The 21976-nt window shown below is 37.8% G+C and overlaps 1 protein-coding gene across 4 annotated transcripts in view; it reads right to left on the reverse strand.

Annotated features, from left to right (window-relative positions):
• Positions 1 to 21976, reverse strand: part of LOC114047020 (DENN domain-containing protein 1A-like) — a 702955-nt gene that overhangs the window by 375787 nt on the left and 305192 nt on the right. For all 4 annotated transcript variants that reach the window (XM_027867670.1, XM_027867668.1, XM_027867669.1 and 1 more), the window contains one exon: positions 4543 to 4612. In XM_027867670.1, coding sequence (XP_027723471.1) covers positions 4543 to 4612 — 70 coding nt within the window. The remainder of the gene's footprint in view (positions 1 to 4542; positions 4613 to 21976) is intronic.

Raw genomic sequence — 21976 nt, forward strand, 5'->3', positions numbered from 1 at the left:
TGTGTGTGTGTGTGTGTGTGTGTGTGTGTGTGTGTGTGTGTGTGTGTACTACTTCACCAAAACACCAAGATGTGGATGGGGAGAGAGGTTAGCCAGAATAAGGATAATGGCTTGGCAAAACATTGAGGAGAGGTGAGACTATGGATCATGGTGAAAATGAATAGATTTGGAAGGAGTAGGGCATAGGGAAAGATAGAATGATGAAAGGGTATTATTGGTAAAGGAATGTCAGAATTTCTTGATCATGGATGTGAAGCACCTGTGGGTAATGGCAAGGTTGAGGGAATGACAATCTCTGTGGATATCTGAGATGTGGTAAAGGAGTAGCATGTGGTAGTTGAATAAATGGAGGAACTATGAAGTTAAGGTATTTATGAGAACATCAACATATATGTTGAAATTCCTTATTATGAAGGCAAGAGTTGGGGTAGTCAGGGATTGTGTAAGCCAGTCACTAATCTCACTGAAAAATGATGGAGAATGTCCTAGGCAGTAATTTGGTAATGACCATCAGGTTCTGGATCAGGTGATAAGTTTGGAGAAAGTGCGCTGATGCATGATGGTAGTAGAGGGAGAATCTGGAAATAGCACTGGAAGGTGAGTATTCTGATTCCCCTGCCAATGCATACAGTAGTGATCCAGTGAGGTGGAGCCTGTGAAGGGTCAGGGCCCCTCTGGATAGAGACAACAGCAGCAATAATCTGGGCTCAGCAATCCCAATTTTGTGGAGGGCCATGAAGGGATGGGCTATAGTCGCCTACAAACTTAATAAAAACCAGCAATCTGACCTAGTATCCAAAAAAAGCTAGTGGTCAGAACAAGGAAGGTGGTTGCTCATTTCTCTATCAAAATCTATCTGAATTGTGCTCAGTTAGGGAGGTAAAATTTCAGGATGATCATAAAAAACTGGAGCATGCAAAAAAGGGTGACTGGGAGGACTGAAGACCATGCCATATCAGGATATGGTGAAGGAATTGGAAATGTTCTGCCCAGAGTAGAGAGGGTTTAGAAGGTGGTGGAGGATCATTGTACATGATTATAGTCTTTAAAAATATAAAACATTGGGGCAGCTAGGTGGCACAGTGGATAGAGCACTGGCCCTGGATTCAGGAGGACCTGAGTTCAAATCTGGCCTCAGATACATAATACTTAGTAGCTGTGTGACCCTGGGCAAGTCACTTAACCCCACTGCGTAACTAAAAAAATAAAAAATTAAAAAAATTAAAATATAGATCACAATTAGAAAAACACTAATTGCTCATAGGTAGGCCAAGCCAATATAATAAAAATGACAATTCTACCCAAATTAATTTACTCCTTCAATGCCATACCAATCAGACTACCAAAAAATTATTTTGCAGAGCTAGAAAAAATAGTAAAAAAAAAAAAAACTAATCTGGAAGAACAAAAGGTCAAAATATCAAGGGAATCAATGAAAAAAAAATGTGAAGAAAGGTAGCCAAGTAGTTCAAACTGTATTACAAAGCAGTAATCATCAAAATAGTCTGGTACTGGTTAAGAAATAAAGTAGTGGATCAGTGCAATAGATTATATACACAATACAAAGTAGTAAATAACTATAGTAATCTAGTGTTTGATAAACACAAAGATCCAAGCTTTTAGAACAAGAGCTCACTATTTGACAAAAATTGCTGGGAAAACTGGAAAGCAGTTTGGCAGACACTAGGTATAGACTAATATCTCACACATAAACCAAGATAAGGTCAGAATAGATATATGATTTAGATATAAAGGGTGATGACATAAGCAAATTAGGAGAGTATTTTATCTGTCAGATCTATGGATAGGGAAAGAATTTGTGACCAAACAGAAGACAGGGAACATTACAAGATGTAATGTAGACTGAACCATACATTTTTTTTTACTTTATTTTTCTTGGGTTTTTTTTGTGGGGGGGTCTCTGTTTACTCTTACAACATTGCTAATATGGTAGTATGTTTTGCATGACTGTACATGTATAATCTATATCTATATCTAATATCTAATTGTTTGCCATTTCAGAGAGGAGGAAGGGAGAGAGAGAGAGAATTTGGAACTCAAAATTTAAATTTAAATTAAAAAAAATAAAAGTTACAAATTGTTTTTAAGTGTAATTTGGAAAAAAATTATATTTAAAAAAGTGTAGAACATTGTCATAAGAAGAATTAGCCCAATTCTTCATGGCTCTATCAGGTGGAACTAGGGACAATGAAAAGAAGATACTGGAAGGCAGGTTTCAATGAAATGAAAAAAAGAACTTCCTAAAGATAGAATGCACTGGCTCAGGAGCTCATAGGTTGGGCATCAGTGGATGTCTTCAAATAGAGGTTAGATGACCACTTACTGAGGAAGTGGTAAAGAAGATTCTTGCTTCAGCTAGGATTTGACTAAACAAATTTTCAGCTTTCAACTTTGAGAGTCTATATTATAACATTCTATGTTTTAAGGTCCCCTCTAGCTCTACCATTCTATATTTTAAGCACCTCCCAACTCTAAAATAATGTCAACCTTTAGAAGTAAACAGAGAATCAATAGAGTTGGAAAGGAGGGCGGCTATGAACTCTAACATTCACCATCAGCAATCAGAAACATTTTTTTAAACCTTTACACCCTCAGCATCTTATACACGGTAGTTAGTTAATTAATTTTTGTTGAACTAAACTCTACCAAATATAATGTATGGTATAAGTAAGAAACAGGATTTGATGAAAATACACCAGTATCTCAGATACCATTGAATTCTGCCCAAGATAAATGACTTTTCCTTTGTATATAGTAATTCTTTGCTCATAGTCTCCACTGAGGATGGGAAAGGTTCTTTGAAATCCAAAAAATGAGTGTTAAGTGCAGGACTTAGAAGAAAAGATCTCATTGATATCTATACTCCAGAGCATTTAATAAACATTTACTAAGTAAGCACTCACATTGGTTAGGCACTAGAAAATAAGACATACACACATATAATACATATGTGCATACACACATACACATACATGTACATATATACAAATATAATACAGAACCAGTTCTAAAAGAAAGCAGGGTTTGAGATCATTAATGCTGATGGTAAACTCAATCTGTTATATGTATCTTAACCAAATATGGTGATTTCTATCACAAGTGTGATGGAAAGAGGAATCAGCAATGTGGAGGGATGACTTTAGCTATAAAACACAGCACAGTACAGTGGAATTAACACTGAATTTTAATTCAGCTGACTTGAGTTCAAGATCAGAATTTGTCTGTCACTAGCTTCATGATCTCTGTGAAGTCCCATCCTCTCTAAGGGTATCAGTTCCCTCTTCTATAAAATGTAGATAAGAATAGTTACCTACCTCGAAGGGGTTGTTGCAAGGACCACATAAGGTATGGCATTCAAAATGTCTTGTAAAGTATAAGTCAATGTATAAATGTCAACTGTGATGATAATGATTTTCTTCTAGTTCTAATGCTCTTCAAGATGTACCTACCTTTTCACTATTTTGGGGAGGGGGGGGTTAGGCAGTGGGGTTAAGTGACTTGCCCAGAGTCACATAGCTAGTTAAGTGTTATATGTCTGAAGCTGGATTTGAACGCAGGTCTTCCTGAATCCAGGGCCAGTCCTCTATCTACTGCACCACCTAGCTGCCCCCCCTTTTCACTATTTTTATAGTGCAAAGCTGACAGTTAAGAAATTAACTCCAAATACTTTGAAAGAAAGGGCTTATAGTCTGTAGCTCCAATAAAAAATGGTGTAAAAATGGTCAAATTAAAAAAAAAGTCATAACAAACCTGTTATCAATCCATACTCTCACATCTTTTTTTTGTTTTTTTGTTTGTTTTTTCTTTCTTTCTTTCTTTCTTTTTCTTTTTTTTTTTTTTGGTGAGGCGATTGGGGTTAAGTGACTTGCCCAGGGTCACACAGCTAGTAAGGGTCAAGTGTTTGGTCTGAGGCTGGATTTGAACTCAGGTACTCCTGACTTCAGGGCCAGTGCTCTATCGACTGCACCATCTAGCTGCCCCATATAATCTCACATCTTGAAAGATATCTTTGAACCTAATGAGAACTGAACCTGTTTAAAGGAAGGGTCAGAAAGTAATGACAAAGTACAAGAAGACCTATGACTACAGACAACTCTTTCCATGATACAGAAAGTTAGATAACCTCTTTGTTACAAGACATTTAATATCAGGAGTGTCAGGTATATTTGATAAGTACTTTGATTTCCGTATAGATATATGCTATTGAATAGAATCACAGAATATCAGGACCCTAGAAGGACCCTTAGAATACAGAACATTGGAACACAAATAGAATATTAGAGCAGGAAGGACCTTTAGAGATCATCCAGTTCAAAACCCTCAATTTACAGATAAAGCTATTAAGGGGCTTGCCAGTAGTCAAATGGCTTCTAAATGGTAGAGCCATGATTTGAACACAATTCTCCTGATTCCTAGTCTGGTGCTCTTTCCACTAATCAGGTTAGCCTAGTGGAAAATCCTTCTAGCATTTGACATAGAATCAGTTTTTGGTTTTTTTTTTTAAAGATATAATATAAATACCTGTCCTTTTGCTGTATAATCCGCCAAGATGTTGAGCAGTTTATAAAATACTTCAAACCAGGGGAGATAACTGGGAAAGAAAAAGAAAAATACTGAAAGTAAGTGAAAACATCAAAACTCCAAACCATGATATATTTCAAGTCAAGTATATTTTTTTCAGTTTATTTAATGAACATTTAAAAGCACCTGTTAAATAAAGAGCATAGTGATATATGAAAAAGGAAAAATATAAGATAAATGAAATCTGCTATCCCTGCCTTCACCGATCTAACTATCTATGTCCTAAAAAGATCTCCATTTCATAAGCTACATTATAAAGAGATGGTTGAAATGCTAATCACCCTTTACTTATTACCTGTTTGATTTTTACTTAATACTTCAGGGACGGATCATTTCATTATCAAGGGTGGCAGTACTGGGGGCTGGAGCACAGGAGATAGCAGCCTCTCTGTGCTATAGTCAACAGTCTTCAAGAGTTGATGTGGCCGAAAAAATTAATTATACGTTAGCCAACTTTTTGGTGATGAGTCTGATAGAATTCAGGTAGGCTGGTTCTCAGATAAAAAGATACATAGTCCACCATTAGGGATCTATTCAAAGCTGCTTACATTTTAGCAGAAACTGTCAGAGCTTATGCTAGACTTGCGGAGCTTTTGAGAATACCTTGCCACCTTTATACCCTGATGAGATATTGAAGAACAGGCATTAGTAGAGGCCAATTATTATTTTTTTCTTTAAAGATTCTTTATAAAAAGTATAGGGCAAATAAGTACTCATCATGAATTCTTGCTATACCTGAAAAATGAAGAGATTTTTATAAAGAAGAAATTAATTGAAACACATATATTCTATCTTTGTATATGAAAACTTTTCATCTACTTCCAAGACCATCAGAAAAAAAATTTATATTTACCTATCATTATTGCATACATAATAATAGCTCCAAAACAGCACACATAAATACAAATCGCTTTCCACTTATGCTGTGTCCTATACACAGGTGTAAGTCCAAATGGCCTTAGAAACCATTTATAATAGCTGACATTTATATAATCCCTTAAATGTTGTAAAATGCTTTACGTACATTAACTCATCTGAGATTCACAACAATCTTATGAGGTAGGTAATACAAATATCAATACCTCAATTTTCCATATAAAGAAAGTGAGGCTCAGAATAATTAAATGACTTAGCCATAGTTACACTACTAGTTAGGTGCAGACGGCAGGATATTAACCCAGGTTACTGACATCAAATCAGGCACTCTCTGTACTCTTCAACATTGCCTCTTATCTTGGCACAGACTTACCAACCTCCCTCCATTGCCCTCTTCCCTGCATCGAATGAAGTCTTTGGAGGCACAATGATCACAAAGGAAAAAGGGGAAAAAGAGAATGGAGTCTTACTGGATAAGCTATGAATGAATTTCTGGCAATGGTAACCAACTCCATAGTACAGGAAATGTATTATCCATGTCAACTTCCAAAATTATCTGTGTTCCACATGTTAATAGGGTAAAATAACAGAACTTAAAAGTATGGATCAAAAGAAGATTAGGAGTGTGAGACAGAGAGATAGAACATCAGCATAAGAGTCAGACAACCAGTGTTTTAATCCTCAGTCTGTCCCTTAGTAGGTAGGTCCACTTCTACAAATGACTTGACCCCTTTAAGTCAGTTCCTTCACATATAAAAATAGGGAAGTTAGACAATCAATCAACAAGCATATATTAAGTGTCTGCAATAGGCCATTCCAGACACTGTACTGGCTGCTGAGTTTGAGATGCCTATGATATAAATAGTTCAAAAGGTTCATTATGCTTCATTAAAGCTCAAGAAAGACAAGTATATAGATTTGGTAGCCACTGCATAGAGATGAAAATTACATCCATGGAAGCTGATGAGGCTACCAAGTGAGGGGATATGGAGAAAAGGGGGCCCAGGACAAAGCTTGGGAATATACCTACAGTTAGGGTAAAAGGCATGGATAATGATCCAGTATAAAACACTGAAGAGTTGATAGAGAAGTACGTGGAGAACAAGGACAGAGCAGTGTCAGAAAATAATTCAAAGAGGAGAGAGTATTCACAAGGGTGGCCAGGCTGTAGGAGTAGGACAGGTGGAGGGTGGGACTAATCCAGGGTTAGGGTTTAGTAAGGTATGAGAAGCAATGTATTTGAGAGTATAGGACAGAGCTGAAATTGTTAACAGATCAAGATTTGGAAGGAAGGCCAATGAATCCAGATTAGAGATGATGGCTTAGGCAAGTACGGTACTAGGCAGGGGTGGGGAACCTGTGGCCTTCTAGGTCCTTGAGTGTGACCTTTTGACTGAGACCAAGTTTCACAGAACAAATCCTTTTATTAAGAGAATCTGTTCTGTGAAGTTTGGATTCAGTCAAAGGGCCACATTTGAGGACCTAGAGGGCCACATGTGGCCTCAAAGCCCCAGGTTCCCCACTCCTGGTACTAGCGGACAGAAGAACTGGATGTCACAGCGAGAACCTAAACCTTTGAATAAGTTTAGGAGGAGTAGAAGATAGAGAGAGGTGGAATTATCAAAGAATATGATTTGAAAAAGGAATTTCAGAGTCCCTGATGTTGAGAGTAGAACATTTGTGGGTGTTTGTAAGATCTTCCCTGTGAATGACTGAAGTGGCAGGAAGAGCAGATCATGGGACTTGAACAGACTGAGGAAATGGGAGGATGAAATGTTTAAGGGAACATCAACATGAACATTTAAGTCCTCTAGAATACAGGCCAGAGTTGGTGTGGAAAGGAGAGCTGTGAGCCAGGCGATGAGAAGTACCAGGATCTGAGTTATGTGATACATTTAAATTGTGAGAATCTCAAAGTTTAAAAAGTTACTGACTATATTGCTTCCAATGAATACTTCAGATGAAGCCTCTTAGGAATGAGGGCCATCATTCCAAGGCCAACATTTCCTTTACCACCATTTAAGCAATTCTTCATCGGAATTAATTGAGACAAGAAATAATGAGCATGTAGGGAATGTTGGGTAGATTGGTATATATCTTCTTTGAAATGCCTCCTAAGGAAATCCATTCACTTATTCATTAACTCAACAAACATTTATTGTTACAACCTACTATGTAAAAGGGGCTATAGTAGGCACTACAGGAAATACAAAGATAAATAAAACAGTTTCTGATATGAAGGAATATACAAAAACTATGTCAGGGAAGATGATATATGTACAGAGGTTTATACGTACTGAGAACCAAAAGTTATTGCTTTTCCCAATGTCTGTGGCCAGGGGGTAGGAGAAGTATTATTCCTCCATCCCGTAGACGTTTCAGGAGGTAGTCCCAGACAAAATTAAATAACATTTCCCAGATGCCCAAGGTTTTCTGAGGGATATAAGTAATTGAGGTGGAATGAAATACTCCTGGGGAAAGGAAGGAATTCCCCTAAGCCTCTAGATCAGTGGAGATGCTGATTTATAAGGAAAAGAGACAATATCAAACCACAATAATCCATTTTAAGCCATTAAGGAATTGGGGACAGGTATCTATTTGCAAGGCATAAGGGAAGATATTTCCTCTAGATTAGGGGTTCTTAAGCTTTTTTTTGTTTTATGTACCCATTCAGAAGTCTGATAAAGTCTCTGGACCCCTGTACAAAATAATGATTGTTGCTTATGTTAATTGAAAGAAACGTTAAATTTCAGTTAGAAGTTGATGAAATTAAAGATATAATGTTTTCCCATCTAAGTTCACAAGACCCACTGAAATCTATCCATGAATTCCTTGGGTTTTGTGAATCCTAGGTAAAAAAAAACAAACCTATTTTAGACTTGTGAGAGACTTTATGGGTCAGGTTAGGATCTGCAGTAAACTGAATCCAAGAGAAGACTTTAAAAACAGCTGAATTTGAGCCATGACACAAATGGACATCCCAGAGAAGAACTGATCTTTGAAAGAGATGGTACCACTGTCTTCTGGAGTCTCATTCTAAGTTAAATTCACACATCATCAACTGAGTTTTGCATGTCTCAAACTGAATGTGTGATAGGCATCTTAAACTTAACATGGCCAAAACAGAAATCATTCTATTTCCCCTTGAAATCCTCTTTCTCTCTCAACTTTTCCATTATTGTCAAATTACCCAAGTTGACAACCTCACTGTCATCCTTGACTCTTCCTTCTCACTCACCTCACACATCCAATCGGTGGCCAAATCTTGTCATTTCTGCCTTTACAACATCTCCTGAATATTCCCCCTTCTCTTCATTCATATCACCATCTCCCTGTTCAGGCCTTCATTACTTGACGCCCACACAATTTTAACAGTGAAATAGACCTAACAATAAGGAACACTGGCTTTCCTACCTCATCTCTCCCGACTTCAATTCATCCTCCACATAACTTCCAAAATGATCTTCCTAAAAAGTGGAGGCCTGACAATGTCACCTCCTTACTCAATAAAATCACATGGCTCTCTACTACCTTCAAGGTAAAACACAAAATCCTACATTTGGCATTGAAGGCTCTTCATAACCTCATCCCTTCTTCCCTTTCTGGTATTTCTACACTTTACCCTCCCTCACATTCTCTAGGATCCTGCTACATGGGCCTGGTCTTCACACATGACACTCCAGCCTTGGTTTTCATGCCTTTGTACTGTCTACCCTCTATGCCTGAAGTTCTCTCTGTCCTTCCCTACCTCATTTCCTTCAAGTATCAGTTCAAATCCTGCCTTCTGCAAGAGGATCAGCTACAAATGCCTTCCTCTCTGATATTATCTCCAATTTACCCTGCTGGGTAGCACAGTGGATAGTGTGTTAGAGCTGGAGTGAGGAAGAACTGAGTTCAAATTCTGCCTCAAACACTTAACTAGCTCTGTGACCCTAGGCAAGTCACTTAACTTGGGTCTGCCTTGGTTTCCTCATCTGTAAAATGGGTGATGTGGGGGTGTGGTGGTGGTGGTGGTGGTATATATAATAATAGCACTTACCTCCCAGGGTTTTTCTGAGGATAAAATAACATTTGAAAACTACATTGCAAACCTTAAAGTATTGTAAAAATGCTAGTTATTATTAGTACTCTGTGTATATCTTGTATGTATCTATTTATTGTTGGTGTGCTCCTTGAGAATAGGGACAGTTTTTGCCTTCATTTGTATCTCCATCACTTAGCCCAGTACCTTAATAAAAGCTTTCTGGTTGATCGCTTGCCTATAAGATCACTTCTGACTCCTATTAAGTGAATACTAAATACGTCCACTAAACTCCCTAGATCTTTTTCAGATAAACTTCTGTCTAGTTATACCTCCCTCATCTTGATACTGAAGTTACAGCGGTACGGTAACCTTATTAAATGTTAGCTTTTAAAGCTTGTGCATCATGTTCAAGCCTGTTGAGATCTTTCTGAATGCTGACTGTCATCTGACAGGTTAAGCATAACCCCCCTCGCTGCGTATTTCATAAGAATATTTGATAAGCATGCTATGTAGTCACTCAATCCTAGTCACTGATAAAAATAGTAAAACAACAGGGGGGCCAAGCAGAGTCAGCTGGTTAGTCAGCAAACATTTATTAAACTTATTAGTGCTGGGGAGACAAAGAGAGGCGAAAACAGGGTCCCTACCCTCAAGGTGTTTACTTTCTAATGGGGGAGACAACATGTAAGAAACTAGGTATATAAAAAGTCTATACAGAGTAAGTGAAAGGTAATCTTGGAGGGGAAGACACCAGCAACTGAGGAAGACCTGGAAGGGCCTCCTGAAGAGGATGAAATTTGGGCTGAGCCTGAAGGAAACATGGGAGGTGAGGAGGTAAGGTGGAGGAGAGGAGACAGAGCTTTCTAAGAATGGGGCACAAGTGGCGCATGAAGATGGAAGATGGAGTATCACCTATAAGGAACAGTAAGTAGGCCAGTGTGCCTGGATTATTAATTACATGAAAAGGACCAGAAAAGGAAAGAGCCACATTATGAAGAGTTTTAAATCTAAGAGGAGGGAATTTATATTTGATCCTTCAGGATCAAAGATCTATGGGAGTTTATTGAGTAGAGACTGGGAGCTGGGGAGAGAGGTGGCATGCTCAGACCTCACATGTTAGAAAAATGACTTGGCACCTGAGGGGGAGATGTCTTGGAGTGGGAAGAGGTTTGAGGCAGGGAGATTAATTAAAAAACTACTGCAGTAGTACAGGTGACAGATAATGAAGATCTGAACTAGGTGCTGGCTGTGTGAGTGCAGAGAAAGATGGAAGGTGCTTTCAGAGGGGAAGGTGCAATAAGAGGTACTGTGAGGTGAGATGAGTGAGAGCAAGGAGTACGTAATACTGTTTGCAGCCATAGGGGACTGGCAGAATCCCAGCAGTCCCCTTTACAGTCATAGGAAAATACAGAAGTGAGTTTAGGGGAAGAAGTTAATGAGCTCTGTTTTGGAAATAATATTGAGTTTGAGATCCCCATCTGACATCCAGGTACAGATATCCAAGAAGCATTTGGTGATTGGGGGACTGTATGGTTCAGGAGGGAAAGTAGTTCTAGACGTACAGATCTGACAACCATGTACACAGAGATGATAACTGAACCTGTGGGAGATCTCCAAGTGACAACATAGAATGAAAAGAGAATAATCTCCGGGGGAACTATACTACTGACCCCCTTCTAAGTTGATGTTGAAACAATGATTAATGACAAGCTTTCTGGCCATTCAGCCAGTTCAGAATGCACCCAACTGCAGTATCATTCAACTAAATTTCTCCATTTTTTTCCCACAAGAACAGCATTAGAGCCTTTTTTCAAGTGATTTGCTAAAATCTAATGAAGTTATATCTACAGCATTCCTCTGATTGGTTACCAGTCTAGCAGTTCTATCAAAGAAAAAAGAAAAAAAAAAAAAGAAAAGGTTAATCTGGCATGATCTGTTCTTGACAAAGCCAAGCTTTTACCCACTGCTAATAGATTTGCCTTCTGGGGAGAAACAAAACAAGACTTACCCCTTCTCCTGACAGAAATTCCAGTACTCCTGGGTTGAAGCCTGGGGTCCTAAACAACCTAAACCTTCACTTCTTTAGTGGGGGGCAATGAGAAAAGCAGTGGACAAAGAGGCAGCAGAATGAAGCTCCTGTTCTTCTAGAACCCAAAACATGTCACATGACTTTTCTGGGCCTCAGTTTCTTCTTCTGTAAACTAGGGACAATAATATTCATTGGGTTATTGTGAGAAATGCCCTGTAAACCTTAAAAGCTAGATAGCTTTAAGTGACCATTAGTACTATTTTTTCCACTAAATATCCCACATTCCTTTCAAGTATTCTTCAATGACAAGATTAGTCCCCTCATCACCCTTAATCTTCATTCACGTTTTCTTACAAGCTTCATCTTGTCAATGTTCCTCTAAATTGTGTTGCCCCCAAACTGGACACAATACGACTGCATCCTGCCACCTCTAAGAAAATCAGGGCCCCTATGCTAACTAAACTGTGCAACTTGGGATAATAAATGATGTGAGATGAAATATCCATGACAGAGAAAGTGAACAGCCCTCTATCCTTAACATTTGTTTGACACTGAGACATGCTACTATAAAATTTAAGTAGCTTATCAAAATTGAATGATAAGCAACTTAACTTTTTACTTATATGACAGTATTATCACTTATTGTAATAGGTTTCAATCAACTTGGGCAGCTGCACATTGGTTATTATGATGGTTGCCACTTTAAACAGCATTTAGTTCAGCAGAGCAATGTAAACATTCAAGAGGGATTAGGCAGCAGATAAGGTTCTCCATTCCCTTTCTGCTAAACAAACCTAAGCAGAGTTAAAAAGCTATTATGATCCTCTGGAGAAAGCCTCTCCAAAGGAGACTCCCCATAAAGATTAGAGGAGCTTCTGTAAACAAGACCAAAGGAGGGGTACCAGGAATAAAATCCAACCCCCAAAAGGCTGGAAAAAAGCAAACCAAAAAAAGGCATGTCCACTTTCATGGAAAATAGGGTCTCAACAACGCTGAAGTGCATTGCAAGTCAAAAAGACGAGGTTCAAGTCCCAGCTCTAACAATTATTAAATTACCCTAAATAAGTTAATTTTTCTCAAATGACCTTCAATTTCTTCATCTGCATAATGGAGAGAAAAATTCACAGGCTATCTACCTTGTAGGGTAGTCAGGAGAAATTATTACTATTATCATTACAAAAATGTTAGCTGCAACTAATAATAATAGTAATTACTGAATGATGAAAACCCTTGAAGTATTTTAGGGCTGATTCATGAAATAATGGAGTTACTGGCTCGATTCTTTTTCAACAAGGTCTCGATGATAAGTACAAACACTAAAATCACTCTCTTTCTGGACCTCAGTTTCTTCATGTTTATGAGGAACTAGGCAAAATGGTTTTTAAGGACCCTCCTAGCTTCAAAAGTTATAAGCTCTCTTCTACCACTCTCATTCCATGCTCTATGTCCCAGCACGCTGTCTCCCTCAGTTTTAATACTCAACGATTTAAGGTCCCCTCCAATCCCAGAAACTCAATTTGCCATTTGCTATAATCCTTATAAAGTATATTTTCTATCTGATCTAACCAAATCAATTCCTTCTTCCATGAAATTTAGAATTATAAACCAAGGGAAAGGTTTATTAACTTCTTCAGGACCTGGCCAATAGTTTTTCCTTCAGGGCATTTGATTTCACCAGCTGCTTGACCTTGGTCCTCACACTTCCCCTCATGCACTGACTGATGGCTATCTAGAGAGGGCAGTGTGGCTGTGTCCCCCTTCAAAGAACCCCTGTTTTCCCTTGCTGGGAGGCCAGGGTTCACAGCTGAACTTCATCTTGCTTCAGAGCTAAGAGAGTTTCCTGTACAGCTTCATTAAACCAGACTGGTTAGCACGGTGGGGGTTTCCTCTGTCACAGGTGAGGATATTGAAACCCCAACTCCACTTAAAGTGTGTCTGTCATCATCTAGTAAACAGGGCTTCCCCATATAGGGACGCGAAACAAATACTTATTTATGTTTCTATTTCCTTGATGTCTAAGAGAGTAAACCATAGGTTGAGTAAAGTTCAAACTTCTTAGCACTCAAGATCCCTCTTTACCTCCTTACAAAGAGCCTCCCTGTACAGGTCATACCAGTACCCTTTTGTTACAGTCTCACCCTGACTATTCATTCATATCTCATGAACCTCAACCCTCAACTGAATTCTGACTTGTCTTTTAAAGCTTTATACCAGCCTCACATCTTCCAACGACCCTGTCCAGATCTCTCCCCAGGCAGGAAATGTTCTTTAACAGACTGGACCCCTCACAACACTTCACTTTGCACAGACTGTCCTCCTTGTCACCTAATGCTGGAACATTCTTTCCCTACTCCTGTATATCTCTTAGAACTACTAGAGCCCCTCAAGGCTCACCTCAGGTATCACTTCCTTCAAGAGGCCTTCCCTGATTCTTAGTTGTTAGTGTTGTGCCTCCCCATACTCTCCATCAATCACTGTGTGATTTTTTTAATATTTTTCTTATACTTTTGTGAAGCTGTCATATTTCCTTAGCATAGTGGTTCTCAAACTGCAGTCCAGGGAGTGAACTTGGGGGTTTGAGAGTCTCCAAGACCCTTTCACTGTGTCTATGAGGTTAAACTATTTTCATAATAATACCAAGATGTTTGAATTTCTAATATGGTGAATAAAAATATATGTGTATAGAAACACACACATATACACATACATATATGTACACATACATATGTGTGTATGTGTCTATCTATTTATCTACATCCAATATAAGTGAAAGCTCTTTGAGGTCCTCTATAATTTTTAAGAGTGTAAAGGAAACTTGAGAGCACAGAGTTTGAGAACTTGTGCCATGATAGAATGTGAGCTCCTTTTTCCATTTGTATCCATACTGCCCAGCACATAATAGAGATTTAATACACTTTTACTGATTGGTTTATGCCTGAGTTTATGAAAGGCTGTGTGGACTAATGGAAAGAGCTCTGTACTTGGAACCAGAAGTCTTGGTTCAAGTGCCAGTTCTGACACTTAGCCATGTGCCCCAAAGCTAGTCACTTTGTCTGTCTCATAGAACCTCAAGTTTCTTTATCTCTAAAACAGAGGTGATAATCCTAGCAATATATCAAAGGATTTCTGTGGGGGTTGAGAAAATTATAAAGTAGTATGGAAACGTGATCTCATATTATTTTATGGAATAGCACCCAATCTAGAGTCACAGGACCTGAGTTTGAATCTTGGCTTTGATGCTTTGTTTCAATGTGACCTTAGGTAAGTCACTTAAACTTTTCTGAGCCTCAGTTTCTTCTTCTGCAAAATCAGTGTGATAATGTCTGAGGTCCCTTCCAGGTCTGGGTGCAGGATTCTATCATCCTTTGACCTAAGAAATGACACTGGTGAAGGCAATGTTGTACATAGTAAGCCTGTAATGTACAATACTGAGTTTTAACATCAGTTATCACATTCGAACCCCACAACCCTGCTGTGAGAACAGATATTCTTCCTATTTTATAAATCAGACAGCTGAGACCCAAATTGGGGGTAGCAGCAGAGTTATGACAAAGGCTAGCCCTAAGATCATAAAGCCTTAGATGGAAGGGGTCTTAGAGATGACCTAATCTAGACACTCCTTTTACAAATGAGGAAACTGTTTTTGCAGGAGCTCCCCACACTGATGAAATCCCAGATTCAGATTAAAAAAAACAAAACAAAAAACAAAACAAAAACAGAACTGAAAGATAAATTGTCCAAGGTCACACAGCTACTAATTGGCAGGACCAGGTTTGAATCCTCATCTTTTGATGTCCAAGTCCAATGCAATTTCCACTGTGCCACATTGTTATGCTACTTATAAACTAATACAAATGTTACTTAAATAACAATGCATGTGTTATTAACACATCAACATAGTATAGTGGAAAAAAGTGTTGGATTTGAAGCAGAGGACCTACATGTAAATTCCAGCTCTGCTGTGTGACCTTGGCTTCTTCATCTACAAAATAAGGGGTTAGGAATAAATACCTCTGACATCCCTCCCAACTCTACCTATAATCTTACTATAATGTAGTGCAGAAAAATACACTGCGTACCACAGTCAGAAAATGTTGTCTTAAATCTATTGTATTTGTGTAAATCTACAAAAAGGGATTTATTTTGAATATTTCGAAACAGGATTCTTTCCCCCATCTTGCTGATGATTCAATAATCGGTGTTTTCTGAGAGAAAAAGGTTTTGTCTTCTTCCTTTATATAAAATTATTACGACTGAAGATTACTCAGTAGAAAAGCAGGAAGACACCTTTCTAGTGTCACTAGTGAAGTGGTGGTAACATAATATCTTTGTAGTAATGACACCTCCACAGACAATTTACTGTAATTCTCAAGTATTTTCCATGAAGCCTGAAGGACAGGCCTTTCATCAACTTACAGTGTGAGTTTGTGAAGCTGCCCCCACCTGCATTTATAGCCCCTTCAAACCCCCTCCAATTCAGAACACCTTACTTTTTGCTTTAAATTAGGTCTGTAATATAATGTAATGGGTTAGTGAGGTGCTAAAGCTAAGTTCAGTTTCAGTTAAGCTTTCATAGCCTAGGGGGGAAAATACACTATTTCAACAGAAAAAGGGGACAAAGGAAGGGAAATGGTTGTACAAGAAGCCTAAATGAGTATCAGGCACTGATGCATACTAACTAAATCAAACTAATATAGCCACAGTTGAAAAAACATCATCCCCATTTTAAAGACAGGGAAATGGAGGCAAAGAGGCAATGTGAATTGCTCAGAGTCATAGACACAAAATGATAGTATTAACCTGGAAATCTGGATTTGAGGCATTAGGCAAATAAGAATCAGAGGTCAAGGGAACAATCTTTTCCCTTGTTCTGGATACCTAATATAGCCTAAGACTGAATTATCTTTTTGGACTTTCACATCACACTGATAACTCATTAAGTTTCTAGTCCATTAAAAATCTCAGATCAGGGGTGGGGAACTTGCAGCCTTAAGGCCACATGCGGTCCTCTAGGTCCTCAAGTGTGGCCCTTTGACTGAACCCAAAGTTCACAGAACAAATCCCCTTAATAAAAGGATTTGTTCTTTAAAACTTGGACTCAGTCAAAATGCCTCACCCAGAAGGCTACACGTGGCTTAGAGGCCACAAGTTCCCCACTCCTGTCTCAGATCATTCTCAGATGACCTCTCATCTGGTTACATCACCCTCGAATTGTGCTTTAAAAAGTTTTTAAAATTTTTATTATAAACACCCCAAAAAGACCATTTCAATACACATAGCATAATGTAAAAAGGGAATTTTCTATGAATCTGTCAATCTCCTATTTCATATTGCTTGCTTTTTTCCCTATCATGTACTTAGGAAGTTGTCTTTTTTAAGACAAGACGGTTAGACTAAATGATCCCTAAGATCTTCCAACACTACCAATTCAGTGTTCTAATATTCCTTCTAAATCAAACATTCTATGTTCTTTGTATTACAATCTTCAGTCACGTGCTAACATTTTATACTCTACGGTCCTAACTAGTTCTAAAACGAACTTCAGAAGATGCAATGATAGTAATGTTCTATGTTTTAAGGTCACATCTAGTTTCAGCATTGTATATCTGAAGTTTTAGGACCATGATTTGAAGTTCCACTTTGAAATTCCAATTACTAACCAGAATCTCTCAAAAGACATTAAATGGAGTATCCTTTAGCTTTAACTATTTTGAGCAACACAACTCTGCCTGCCTCCCAATGGTTCAGTATATTTTCTTACTCCTGAACTCCAGGGGCATTAGTCATGTATCAGCTCTTTATTACTTTAGAAATTAGTTTACATGTTGTATTCAGAAACACAAAATGTAAACAGTTCAATCTAAACTGGAGTGTTCAATACCTAGATTTTAATCACACATGAGAGAGCAAAGGTATTTTTTAAAACTTCAAGATCTAATGTCTTTTCCCCTAAAGGGATTGTTTTTAAAAGAAACCTATTTAAAATAATAGCCTCCCACATTTATATAAGGCATACCACAAGTCTCCTTCCCTTGCTGCATGCAATAAATCTGTATTGTGAGCCCAATTTTACAGATAAAGAAATAAAAGTTTAGAAGTGACTTGTCCAAGGTGACAAGTAATAGAATCATAAAATTTCATATCTGGAAGGAGCCTGAGAACACAATTTTAGGCATGGGAGGGACCTTAAAACATAAATGTGAAATACTCAAGGTGATTTGGAGATCAAATAATCCAATCCTCTCATTTTAAAAATGAGAAAACTAAGGTGCAGTGAAAGGAACTGACTTGTCTCAGCTCACACACAGTGCTAGCTGTTAGGGAAAAAAAAAAGAGTGCGCTCTCTCTCTCTCTCTCTCTCTCTCTCTCTCTCTCTCTCTCTCTCCCCAGTATACCTTGCTGTCTCTCTTATTGCTATAAAAATTATTATATATGTCAGAGATTCTAATAACAGGTGAAGTATTTCATATATTTTTTCTATTAAAAAAACAAGTTAGTATTAAACCAGTGAAAATTATGAAAGGACTTTTGCTTTCTAAGAGTACTCTCCATTTCAACTTCTTTCTACCCCACCATTCCCTCTTAGATATTGTAACAGTCAATTGCACCTCTATATGTGTCTAGCTATATCATAAAGTCACTTATACTACCTATATCAATGAACTCCCTTGCCAACTTTTTCTAGAGGCTTCCTTTCCACTCTGAAATCCTTCTGCCTTAATTCACTAATAGATACTAAGCAACACATACCCACAAGTTACAGTACTTATGTAAGCAATAATTTATATCTCATAAGGCAAGTGAATGAAAGAGAAAGAAAGTGAAAAAAAAAGGGATTCTATATGGAACTTAGTTATCATCTAGTACACTCCCCTTGTTTTACCAAAAAGGAAACTGAGGCCCATTGAAGTTGTGGCCTGCCCAAGATCACAGAGCTTATAAGTAAGTAGCAGAGTTGGAATTGTACATAGGTTGTTTGATGGCAAATCCACTGTTCTTTCCCCTACATGATAGTGCCTCTAGAGCCGGGGTTCTTAACTTTTTCTTATCCTATGGAATCTTTGGTAGTCTAGGGAAGCCTATGGACTCCCTCTCAGAATAATGCTTTTAAATACATAAAGTATATAGGATTACGAAGAAAATCAATTAAATTGAAATAGAAATGTAACTTATTCCCTTCCTATCCCATGGACAGCCTGAAATGTGTCCACAGATACCCAAGTTAAAGACATTCCATCTTTCTAAACAAGGCATTTCTACTTTCATACTCTGTCACCATAAAGGATCAGAATGTACAGTTAGTAGTGTAAGGATGGGGGCAAAACACTGAAGGATTCAATAAAAAAAACTTTCTATATACTAATGACATTAATACACATAGGTTGATAAAATGGTTTTTAGAAGAGATTTAGCAACAATGCGGCCACCGTACACTGAATCCAATTCAAAAATGCAGAATTAAAGTTAATGTCTACCTGATACAATAAGAAAACATTTAAATAAGACAGAGAACTGAACACTAGGAGTCAAGATAGAAAACCTAATTTATTTCCTATCTATAGCAATTCCCAAGAACCCTGAACTTGAATTTATAGCACAAATACCCTGTCCCACATGCACAGCTAGTAGCACTATTGGGAATTTATGGCTTATGACTGGCTCATATTTAATTTGTAACCAAACACTTCCCTTTCCTCTTGGCTACCTTAGAACTTCTGATTAACTCTTGTTTTCATAGGTCAGAGGTTAAATGAAGGAAGGGAAACACTGTAGGGTGAGATTGCCCAGAGCACCAAATCCAAAAACGACCTCTAGCAAGGAGCATTAAAATAGTGATAGACTCAGGATGGTTGGAGACAGCTGATATTCAAAGGCTCCACAGTGGTATAAATCAAACAACAATGACTGGAAAGATAGAAAGAAAGCAGGGTCAGGAGTAGTGAGGGATAAATAAAGGATCCTGGACTGGGATTCAAGTCCCAGGTGCTGTCACTTGGTAGTCATTGCCCTTTAGTAAAGTAATTTCCCCCTTTCTGGCCATCGCTTTTTTCATATGTAACACAGGAATACTGCTACTTGCATTATGTGTACCCCAGGGCTAGAGTGAAAATAAAAATAATTAATATATGGAATGAGCTTTGTAATTGAAAAACATTATTGCAAGCTATTATTATTAAAAATAGGTTATTATTATAACCTACTTCACTGATTCATGGCTATAACAATAAAAAAGATTTATTAAACCTACTACGTATACTGTGAGTACTCTCTTTACTGAAAGACTGAAATCCTTCTCCATCTTAAAGGACAGTTTTCATTCTGTAATATGGACTAAAAACTTTCATCTGTCGATGGCCAAGCATCTGGTAATGGCTCTCTCTAAACCAGGTTGGTCTTCAGATACAAAAGATATACAGCCCATACTTGGAGCCTTTCTAGACTTGGTAGAACCTGCCACAGTTCGTACTCAACTAGCATGTTTTAAAAACTCAGGGTTTCATAACATGACAAGGCATCACTGGAGGATTCCAGTGGGAGATTACCACCTTCAGTAAAATTACAAAGACATGTTTCCTAAAGGTTTCTTTATGAAATTGAGAACACTCGGAGAAGTTAAAAGCAGCATCCATTTTGACCAAATGATTCTCTGCTGTCTCAGTCTGGTGGGCGAGGAAAAGCAGAGGGAAAAAGAGTTGGCATATATACCACATTTTTCCTTGTGTTATAGAAAACTATAGTATGCAACTTAACCACAATTGACTAAAGACAAGATAATGTTCGTTTATGTATAAGCCAAGTAAACAGAGTGTATAATGGAAACTTTTTCTAAGATGGATGAGATCTGGTCAAGTTTTCCTGCAAAATTTAAAGTAACTGAATAGATGCAAAATGAAGTAAATAGAAACAAGAAAACAATTTACACAATGACTAGAAGAACACAACAGAAACCAAATGCCTTGAATTTATAATGACCAAGCTCAGCCCCAAAGAAGAAATATCAGAATATACTTCCTCCTGCTTCTTTACAAATATAGGGTACTTGGGTAAAAAACACTGCAAGTAATACAAAAATTTCTCCAATGTTGGCTAGTTTTGTGGAACATTTTTTCTTCTTTTTTCTTTTGTATTATAAGGAATGTCTCTCTGGGATAGGTCAGGGAGAAGGATACAATGCAAAATGTAGGTGATATTAAAAATAAAAGATCACCAAAATTATTTTTAAAAGTGATGTACTATTGCTATAGTAGTGCATCAGAAAGATCAAGGAATCATCAAACGTGGGCTCCTTCCTGACTCAGCCAGTAATCTGAGACAGAAATTTGGGGAACTCAAAATGAAAATCAAAGAATTGCCCTTTCAGAGTTGGAAGAGACTTCAGTAAAAATCTAGGCAATACACATCAAATAAGTGAACATCTTGCCTTTGCTTGAAGACCTACCAATGAAGGGGTATTCTGCCAACAAATAAGGCATCTTCCTCCATTTTTTGATAACTAACTGTTAGGAAACTTTTCCTTATATCAAACCTAAATTTGCTTCTCTTACAACTTTCACTCTTTACCCTTAGTTCTGTCTTGCATAATTCCTCTTCCAGATAGCTAAAACTTTTTTTTTAAATAAGGCATTTATTTAGCATTTACTATGTGCCTCACAATGTGGAAGTATACACTGTGTACTTCCAGGTTATAGTCCTTCAGATTCTTGAAGAAAGCTATGTCCTCCTAAGATCTTTGAATCTCCAGTCTAAACATTCCCAGTTTCTTTAGCAATCATCATTTGATATGAACTTGAAGATTTCCACCACCTTGGCAGGCCTCTTTTGGATACCCTTCCACCTTGTCGTGTCCTTTCTACAATGTGACATCAACTTACTATCCCTCTCTGGGTCTCAGTCCCTTTACCTACAAGGCGACAGATTTGTACTAGTCTTAACAGTTCCCTTTCAAATCCAATAGCTTATAACTTTCTAAGGCTCCTTCTGACTGAGCTCGGGGTAAGAAATAGACTCTTGGATTCCATATCACTTTGAAAAGTTTTTATTTATGTAAAACAACATCCATAACATATTGCAAGTGCTGAGAATATGTCATATATAAAAGATGGGAGACTATAATCAAAATTGATGGATCTCGAATCAGAGAATCTGGGATCAAATTTCAATTCTGCTATTTATTTCCTGTGCCCTTGGTTAAGTCACTTCATTTCTTGGGCCTTGGTTTCTTCATTTATAAAATGAAGGGACTAGACTTGCTGGTTCTTTCCATCTCTATATCTGTGATTCTATGAAACCATCTTCTTCAAAAATTTCCATAACAATAGCTCACTTTTCCACAGCCCTGCACAGTTACAAAACTGTCACATCTATTGTCTCATCTGGTCTTCCAGCAAAGGCTGGTAACTTTTTGAGGGTGTTATGGAGGGAATTCTTGTTCAGGTATGGGTTAG

Source organism: Vombatus ursinus, unplaced genomic scaffold (genome assembly GCF_900497805.2).
Source record: "Vombatus ursinus unplaced genomic scaffold, bare-nosed wombat genome assembly UNPS02014786.1, whole genome shotgun sequence".
In the NCBI taxonomy this organism is placed as follows: Eukaryota; Metazoa; Chordata; class Mammalia; order Diprotodontia; family Vombatidae; genus Vombatus; species Vombatus ursinus.